Genomic DNA, 9,936 nt, shown 5'->3' with positions numbered 1-9,936 from the left:
GAACAACCATGTGAGCAGTACTCTGTACAAGGGCAGATCAAACCTTTGTATATACGGAGCAACTGTTAGAAGAAATGAAGTTCCGACATCTAAACAAGACTTCTAGTTTCTTAAGAGGCGTATTTGGCTACTGTCGTCATGTGGGGATTCCAAGTAGTGTGCATGTTACAATAATGACAAGTATATTAATTGAGTCTAAAGGTGGAATTAAAGATCCATCAAAGGAGAGTGGAAAACTGCGAGGAATTTTCGACAGAGAGCTGGGTAGAAACTGGGTCTTGGAGGCATCCAACAACCATGATTTCGCCGACCCCTTTGATAAATCCTACCCAAGTCTGAGTTTCCCGAGGAAGTTGTGTCAAGACGAGATGCAGATCGAGTGAGAGAAGAAGGAAGCCTACAGAAATGAGTTAGATCATTGGAGGAACTTTCCTAAGACGTTGTGGACGTCGGGCAGTTGTCTGTGTCCTGGAAACAATATTGGTCATGTCCATAGCAGAGGGAACGGAGGAGAGGCATTGTAAGGAGGGCAACAAATGTCACTTCCTGTTTGTGTTGCTCCCAGAGAGGACACTTGTAAATATATTTACCAAAGGCTATGAATAGCTTCAGTCATAAAGGAGGCACAAGTGTTGACAATGCCAATTAATATTGCAGATGTGTGATCCGTTATCATCGACGTTAAGGAAGAAGTCAGTAAAGGTCAATGGCTTGTGATCATGGAACCAGAAGGTTCAGAAGGAAGTGGGAGGATGGTTCTGGAGATGGTCACGGTTATCTGAGTGGAAGAACAGCAAGGGTGTGTTGCCATGGAGTCTCTTCGAGGGAGTGATGGTGGAATGTTATGAAGGCCACAGGGAGGAGTGCTTGGTCCTGCCCTGTTTATTATTATGAATAATACAACAGAGGAGAAATTACCATCTGGTACTAGAGAAATAATGCATCCTGACAGTAGGAGAGAGTGTGTAGTGCTGTGTGGTGTGATGGATAGTGGGCACACGACGTGACTGAGTATGGATGATATGGTACACAGCTGAGAGAGGATTGCTGGGGTAACTAGTGGGCTATGACCGGTGTAGCAGCACGGGAGGGAGGGTTGCTGGGGTGTAGCAGCACGGGAGGGAGGGTTGCTGGGGTGTAGCAGCACGAGAGGGAGGGTTGCTGGGGTGTAACAGCACGGGAGGGAGGGTTGCTGGGGTGTAGCAGCACGGGAGGGAGGGTTGCTGGGGTGTAGCAGCACGAGAGGGAGGGTTGCTGGGGTGTAGCAGCACGGGAGGGAGGGTTGCTGGGGTGTAACAGCACGGGAGGGAGGGTTGCTGGGGTGTAGCAGCACGGGAGGGAGGGTTGCTGGGGTGTAGCAGCACGGGAGGGAGGGTTGCTGGGGTGTAGCAGCACGGGAGGGAGGGTTGCTGGGGTGTAGCAGCACGGGAGGGAGGGAAGGCACATGAAGGCGCTAACGACCCGTCACAGGTGGGCGGCACACTAGGTTCTTCCTGGGTCACTGCTGGAGGGAGCAGCGGGTGAGGAGATGCCTTCTGCCGTAAGGTCTGGTCGTCATTCTCATGGGTTATATCTAATCATCATTAGGACACACCTACTCTCCTGGTGCAGGTATCCTACTCGTCTGAGACCATCAGGTCATCTGTCACCTGGCTCTCGCCTGGACCTCCTGCCTGCCCCACAAATACGTCATAACATCACGTTCTTCCAGCTCCGTTTTCTCTGGAGGTTTCACCGTTGCCACCGCCCACTTGAGGAAGTTTGTGGTAATATTAGTCGCAGCCAAGTTCAGGTTGTGCTCCTGGGGTGGTGGTGGCCAGTGTCTTGGAGAGTGAGGACATGATCAGAGTGTTGTGTAGTGATGACGATGACGACACCTGCGTGAGGCCACTCACCAGCGACCCAGCACAACACAATGTGGGAAAGTGTAAAGATCTTGCTGGTGTTCATCTCGTGGTCCGTGCCCCAGGTGGAGTGTCTGGCACGGGACGGTGATGTGGAGGCATCCCAGGCGGGAGGTCCCATCACGTCCAGTGTGCCACAAGGTAATGCAGGTATTACAGTGTATCTCACACCAGATAACAGGTGGTTTATGATAGATAACGTTCGTATCGAACTAAAGATGTCGAGAAAGATATCAATAATAATCTTATACACCATCATCCCCTCACATGTAATCCAGCCTATTTCTTGATCAACATATAATCAATACAGAAACTCAACCAAGAAAATCCGTCTCTAGTTTCCTTAAGGAAACTTGACACCCACAAGAACCAGGAAAGAGGAAGGTTTGTCTTATTACCACACACGAAAATGTTCCAGGAAAACAAAGTGAAAAAGAATATAGCAGCCTCTTTCCTGTGTTGGGTCCCTGCTGTATGGAGACGGTCTACCACCAATGTTGCCCTCTTTAAGAGGATAATCACAGAGGAGGGAGGAGGGATGGACATGGGAAGGGAAGTTTTGGGTGGAAGGGGAGGGTTAGATATAATAGACCAGGTGTGTGGTGTGGGTACTGTCGAGTGTGTGGTGTGGGTATTGTGAAGTGTGTCGTGTAGGTACTGTGGAATGTGTGGTGTGGGTATTGTGGAGTGTATAGTGTGTGGGAAGGTATTGTAAGGTGTGTGGGAAGGTATTGTGGAGTGTGTGGTGTAGGTATTGTAGAATGAGTGGAAAGGTATTGTGGAGTGTGCGGTTAGGTATTGTGGAGTGCGTGGTGTAGGTACTGTAGAGTGTGTAGTGTAGGTACTGTAGTGTGTGATGTATGTATAGTAGGTATTGATGCAGGTATTTTGTAGGTATTGTGGAGTGTGGTGCAGGTATTGTGGGGTGTGATGTGCAGGTATTTTGTAGATATTGTCGAGTGTGGTGCAGGCATTGTAGATTGTTCGGTCTATTGCTTTGACATCTACCATTTCCAAAGTCTTTGAATCCATCATCAACTTCCACATCCTTAAACACCTCGAAAATCACAGTCTTCTCTCTGATCACCAGTACGGCTTTCGTAGGGCGAGATCCACTGGTGATATTAATTAACATCTTTCTTACTAATGTCTGGTCAACATCCTTGTAAGATGCTGGGAAGTCAAGTGTAGTTTCCCTTGATATATCCAAAGCTTCTGACAGAGTGTGGCATCGGGGTCTCATCTCTCAGCTCCCCTCTTTTGGCTTCCCTCCCTCACTGTGCTCCTTCATATCTAGCTTCTTTTCTGGCCGATCTATCTCCGTGGTTGCTGATGGATCAGCCTCCCCTCTTTTCTCCATCAATAGCGGTGTCCCTCAAGAGTAGAAATGATCGAATAAGAAATGATAGGGTAAGAGAGATGTTAGAGGAGTATGCATTCATCCGCATCCTTCACTTCTGCTCCCTCTTCTCTCGCTCGATCTACATATCGTCTTGACACAACTTTCTCAATAAAGACAAACTTGGAAAGGATATCTCAGTGGGGTACACAAAATCTTGTAAAGTCTAATGCCTCCAAGACCCAATTTCTACCCACCTCTCTTCGAAAACTCACAACTCTCATCTCTCCTTTGACTGTTCTATAATTCCACCTCATGACTGAATGAACATACTTGGTATTACTGTAACATCCAGTCTTTCTTGGAAACCCACATTACGGGAATAGTTAAGTCGGCCTCTAAAAAATTGGGTGTCCTGTTTCAGTGTCGAAACTTCTCTTCGGAGCACTTGCTCCGTTTATACATGGGACTGATTCGTCCATGTGGAGTACTGCTCTCACATCTGCGATGGTTCCAGCTCTGCGTCTCGACTTGACAGAGTGGATTCGAAGCGGTCCGACTTATAAACTGTCCCAGGTTAAGTTCCAAACTTGACCCCCTTGCCCTACGTCGAAATGTTGGTTCGCTTTCCCTCTTCTATAGGTATTACTTATTTTTTTTGCTCCCGAGAGTTGGCTGCTAGTGTGAGGTAGGATGAGTGTAGGCCAGGCAGGTGGTAGTGGCACCTGGGGAGTCAGCGTAACAGGTACCAGGTTCAGGTGGTGGTGAGGCTGGGAGGTTGGCATGGCTACAGGGGGTGGCAGCCGAGCACTTGGCCCGGCCGCACCTCACACTACCCAGGTCCACACTCTGCTTCAGGACGACAACTTCAGGTTAACCAGTTCTTCATGAAAGACTCTTCATCGTTCTTCTTAGTGATCCTCCAACTTGATGTCTGATCCAGTCGCGCCCTCTCCAGGGAAAACTGTCATGATTAATAAAGATTAAAGATTACAAACAATAATTTCTCCAGACACAGCCTATTTCTTCCTGTTTCCCCACATACACGCACACCCTTGTTCCCCAGGGGCCTCACCAGCCAGACTGTACCTGGCCCTGTACAGTGTACGTTCACGGGTGGCACTACACATTCTTACACATGCACACGTTCCTGGTACATGAATGTGAAGTTCATGAACAGTACAGAACAAGTGGATAACATGAACACTACAAAGATCAGTGAGAGAGTGTTGCAAGGAGGCAGGTGTGTTGCAAGCCACACATATGTGTTCGGGTTGTGACGTGACCTGGTATATAACAGCCTTACATGAGCCCGGTGACCTGCTACATAGAACCTTCTCTGGTCTACACAGAAGCGCTGCAGCCTCGAGGTCTGCTGGTGAGCGTCAGGTCCAGCAGGGAGGCAGCTCTCCTCACCACCAACTTCTCGGTAGGTAGCGCCAAGTTGTCTTATTCAATGTCTGAACTAAAATTCCTTCATCATCGTCTGTTATTCATTGTTTGGTTATACACAGCACAATTCACGACCTGGGGCAGGGAGCTGTTCATTTATACACGTCAAGGATCACAGATATTGATGAGGTTAAGGCGGGAGATGTATACCACTGAACACGTCACAAATGTTGTCTGTGCAACACTTATATCATCCAAACCTGGTTGTTGACTACGTGGCCATACGTGTCTCTACAGACAGTAAATTAACTTTTTTTTGATCTGAAATGAAAACAGGATAACTCTGTGCATGTTTAATACCATCAAGCGGTTCATCCCACATTCACATTCACTTGATCATTATCCTATTGTCTTGTATCGTGTGTAGGGTTCAATTATGTGTACGTGACTCTTATAGAATACTGATGGGTACAGTCATGTGACTGTAGTTATCATAGCAGAGAAGAGTTATGGTTACAGATGACAAACATGTACATAATACATTATTAATGTGTCATGAAGAATGGAGGTGTGGCCTCCATGATGACAAGAGAGGAGGTGTGGCCTCCATGATGACAAGAGAGGAGGTGTGGCCTCCATGATGACATCAACATATCATCTTAACAAATCAATTTGTACAGTAGGACGTTACTGTGCGGGGGAATAGCGTCAACCCCAGACACAACACGTAAGGTGTGTGTGTGTGTGTGTGTGTGTGTGGGGTGGGGGGGGGGGTTAGGATGAACCCCAGACACAGACACAACACGTGAGGTGGGGGGAAGGGGAGAGGATGAACCCCAGACACAGACACACGACGCAAGGTGGAGGGGAAGGGGAAAGGATGAACCCCACACACAGACTCAGGTACTGTAGGGAGAGGAGAGCCACAGTGATCCGCCTTATCAACTGTCTCACTTGACCTACGTGCCTGACGCTGCGCCACACTGTTGGTTCTCTGTCCCTCATCAAGCGTCATTACCGAGCTCACCTTGTGTTCTTTGTTTCTTTACCTCCTTTACTAAACTCTGGGGCTCTGTACCATCTCATGTCTCCCTTAACAAACAACGTTCTGACCCTATCTGAAAGGCAAGGTTTCCACCTCCACCAAACCTGGTGGACCAATTGTCTTCGTCTTTCCTGAAGCCTCGGTCTGTTTACACAGATTTATCATTCATCAGTGAAGGTCTGTCTGTCCTCGAGGACGACTCTCGTCCCTGACAAAGAATATAAACAAAAATGAAGGATCAGTGAAGAGATCACAGGCCAGACCAGACCACAGGTCAGACCAGACCAGAGGCCAGACCAAACCAGAGGCCAGACCAGACCAGAGGCCAGACCAAACCAGAGGCCAGACCAGACCAGAGGCCAGACCAAACCAGAGGCCAGACCAGACCACAGGCCAGACCAGACTACAGGCCAGACCAACCTACAGGCCAGACCAAACCAGAGGCCAGACCAAACCAGAGGCCAGACCAGACCACAGGCCAGACCAAACCAGAGGCCAGACCAAACCAGAGGCCAGACCAAACCAGAGGCCAGACCAGACCACAGGCCAGATCAGACCACAGGCCAGACCAAACCAGAGGGGAGACCAAACCAGAGGCCAGACCAGACCACAGGCCAGACCAAACCAGAGGGGAGACCAGACCAGATGCCAGACCAGACCACAGGCCAGACCAGACCAGAGGGGAGACCAGAGAGATGACATGAGAGGAACCTTAAGTAAACACAAATGTTCTGCAATGGTAAAAACATTAGAGCAGCGGCTGCCGAGACTGAAAGAGAGACCGGGGAGATGGGAGGCAGGCTGGGGCGACTGCAGCACAACATGGGGAGGCAGGTGGTGGGGGAAGATACCAGGACATAATGTGGAGACAGAGAGACAGTTTGATGGTAAGGTGAAGCATGGTGGAAGGATGTGAAACATTCATACTAGATGTTGACAACTGCCAACACACAACCCAGTGTGGCAGGTGTTGTGGAGTGTGGCAGAGCGCAGGTCGTACACTGAGGCACAGGTTCTCGCCCTCCCTCCACAGACCAAGAGCCAGACTCAGTACGGCGATGTTTCTCATCATGAACATGTATGAGGCCTGCAGGGTACGTTGAGTCCCTCATGCTGTGGCAGGGGATGACAGCCACCAGGTCCTGGTGTAGCAGGGGATGACAGCCACCAGGTCCTGGTGTAGCAGAGGATGACAGCCACCAGGTCCTGGTGTAGCAGGGGATGACAGCCACCAGGTCCTGGTGTAGCAGGGGATGACAGCCACCAGGTCCTGGTGTAGCAGGGGATGACAGCCACCAGGTCCTGGTGTAGCAGGGGATGACAGCCACCAGGTCCTGGTGTAGCAGGGGATGACAGCCACCAGGTCCTGGTGTAGCAGGGGATGACAGCCACCAGGTCCTGGTGTAGCAGGGGATGACAGCCACCAGGTCCTGGTGTAGCAGGGGATGACAGCCACCAGGTCGTGGTCTGGGTTGCTACTGCTGAGGGAGAGATACGAACGTTTGTGTCACGTTTCCAGTCCACCTAGCCATCCTGAGTTACCATAATGATTCACATGAGTTACCAGAATGACTCACATGAGTTACCATAATGACTCACATGAGTTACTATAATGACTCACACACAGCGTGTGAGGAGCATACGTACATGAGGAAGCTGAGTACGTCCTTTTGAGTAACACAAAGTGTAGGTTGAGGTGTAGGGTGTAGTATGAGTCATGCTCCAGGTGTAGGGTGTAGTATGAGAGTCATGCTCCAGGTGTAGGGTGTAGTATGAGAGTCATGCTCCAGGTGTAGGGTGTAGTATGAGAGTCATGCTCCAGGTGTAGGGTGTAGTATGAGAGTAATGTACACACGTTTGTCCTGGTGTACAGAGTGTGGTGATCACGGACGTGTACCCGGAGGCCCCCGACGCCAGCCTCACCAACCACACCAACCTGGGCCTCTACGTTGTCATCATCCACCAGGTGAGCCACGTGGTCAGTACCCTCCATCCACCAGGTGAGCCACCTGGTCAGTACCCTCCATCCACCAGGTGAGCCACCTGGTTAGTACCCTCCATCCACCAGGTGAGCCACGTGGTCAGTACCCTCCATCCACCAGGTGAGCCACGTGGTCAGTACCCTCCATCCACCAGATGAGCCACCTGGTTAGTACCCTCCATCCACCAGGTGAGCCACGTGGTCAGTACCCTCCATCCACCAGGTGAGCCACGTGGTCAGTACCCTCCATCCACCAGGTAAGCCACGTGGTCAGTACCCTCCATCCACCAGGTGAGCCACGTGGTCAGTACCCTCCATCCACCAGGTGAGCCACGTGGTCAGTACCCTCCATCCACCAGGTGAGCCACGTGGTCAGTACCCTCCATCCACCAGGTGAGCCACGTGGTCAGTACCCTCCATCCACCAGGTGAGCCACGTGGTCAGTACCCTCCATCCACCAGGTGAGCCACGTGGTCAGTACCCTCCATCCACCAGGTGAGCCACGTGGTCGGTACCCTCCATCCACCAGGTGAGCCACGTGGTTAGTACCGTCCATCCACCAGGTGAGCCACGTGGTCAGTACCCTCCATCCACCAGGTAAGCCACGTGGTCAGTACCCTCCATCCACCAGGTGAGCCACATGGTTAGTACCCTCCATCCACCAGGTGAGCCACGTGGTCAGTACCCTCCATCCACCAGGTGAGCCACGTGGTCAGTACCCTCCATCCACCAGGTGAGCCACGTGGTCAGTACCCTCCATCCACGAGGTGAGCCACGTGGTCAGTACCCTCCATCCACCAGGTGAGCCACGTGGTCAGTACCCTCCATCCACCAGGTGAGCTACGTGGTTAGTACCCTCCATCCACCAGGTGAGCCACGTGGTCAGTACCCTCCATCCACCAGGTGAGCCACGTGGTCAGTACCCTCCATCCACCAGGTGAGCTACGTGGTCAGTACCCTCCATCCACCAGGTGAGCCACGTGGTCAGTACCCTCCATCCACCAGGTAAGCCACGTGGTCAGTACCCTCCATCCACCAGGTGAGCCACGTGGTCAGTACCCTCCATCCACCAGGTGAGCCACGTGGTCAGTACCCTACATCCACCAGGTGAGCCACGTGGTCAGTACCCTCCATCCACCAGGTGAGCCACGTGGTCAGTACCCTACATCCACCAGGTGAGCCACTTGGTTGGTACCCTCCATCCATCAGGTGAGCCACGTGGTCAGTACCCTCCATCCACGAGGTGAGCCACGTGGTTAGTACCCTCCATCCACCAGGTGAGCCACGTGGTCAGTACCCTCCATCCACCAGGTAAGCCACGTGGTTAGTACCCTCCATCCACCAGGTGAGCCACGTGGTCAGTACCCTCCATCCACCAGGTAAGCCACGTGGTTAGTACCCTCCATCCACCAGGTGAGCCACGTGGTCAGTACCCTCCATCCACCAGGTGAGCCACGTGGTTAGTACCCTCCATCCACCAGGTGAGCCACGTGGTTAGTACCCTCCATCCAACAGGTGAGCTACGTGGTTAGTACCCTCCATCCACCAGGTGAGCCACATGGTTAGTACCCTCCATCCACCAGGTAAGCCACGTAGTCAGTACCCTCCATCCACCAGGTGAGCCACGTGGTCAGTACCCTCCATCCACCAGGTGAGCCACGTGGTCAGTACCCTCCATCCACCAGGTGAGCCACGTGGTCAGTACCCTCCATCCACCAGGTGAGCCACGTGGTTAGTACCCTCCATCCACCAGGTGAGCCACGTGGTCAGTACCCTCCATCCACCAGGTGAGCCACGTGGTTAGTACCCTCCATCCACCAGGTGAGCCACGTGGTCAGTACCCTCCATCCACCAGGTGAGCCACGTGGTTAGTACCCTCCATCCACCAGGTGAGCCACCTGGTCACTGGACCACTTAATCCACACACTAAACATGGGTAAGTGGCAGGTCATACAGTGGTCCTTTCCGTCAGTGGAGTGTTACGAAGTCCTTTCCGATATTTGTGTTATGTGACACAGTAGAAGTAACACTGTATAACGCCTAACATACACTTAACTTTCCAGGTGTACAAAGGTACATACATGTACACCCTCTTGAGTACACACTCGTGGCACCAGTGACAACAACAACATGGTCACTTTTGCTTCATTCTGTCTCTCGTGGGAAATCCTGTCAACATTATGACCACACTGGTGTATGACCACACTGGTGTATGACCACACTGGTGTATGACCCCACTGGTGTATGACCACACTGGTGTATGACCACACTGGTG

General features: G+C 51.6%; 1 protein-coding gene across 3 annotated transcripts in view; it reads left to right on the top strand.

The window, feature by feature from the left end:
- Positions 1–1,738: 1,738 nt before the first annotated feature.
- Positions 1,739–9,936, top strand: part of LOC139749575 (protein O-linked-mannose beta-1,2-N-acetylglucosaminyltransferase 1-like) — a 29,021-nt gene continuing 20,823 nt past the window's right edge. Inside the window, exons 1-3 of one of the 3 annotated variants that reach the window (XM_071663659.1) lie at positions 1,739–2,045; positions 4,596–4,672; positions 7,554–7,646. In XM_071663659.1, the coding sequence (XP_071519760.1) occupies positions 1,916–2,045; positions 4,596–4,672; positions 7,554–7,646 (300 nt within the window). In that variant the 5' untranslated portion in view covers positions 1,739–1,915. The remainder of the gene's footprint in view (positions 2,046–4,595; positions 4,673–7,553; positions 7,647–9,936) is intronic. The other 2 variants (XM_071663651.1, XM_071663641.1) reach the window with 2 other exon arrangements.

The sequence above is a fragment of the Panulirus ornatus genome, chromosome 1, assembly GCF_036320965.1.
Source record: "Panulirus ornatus isolate Po-2019 chromosome 1, ASM3632096v1, whole genome shotgun sequence".
NCBI lineage: Eukaryota > Metazoa > Arthropoda > Malacostraca > Decapoda > Palinuridae > Panulirus > Panulirus ornatus.
The sequence above is the reverse complement of the archived record's forward strand: the minus strand, read 5'-3'. Positions and strand labels throughout refer to the sequence as shown.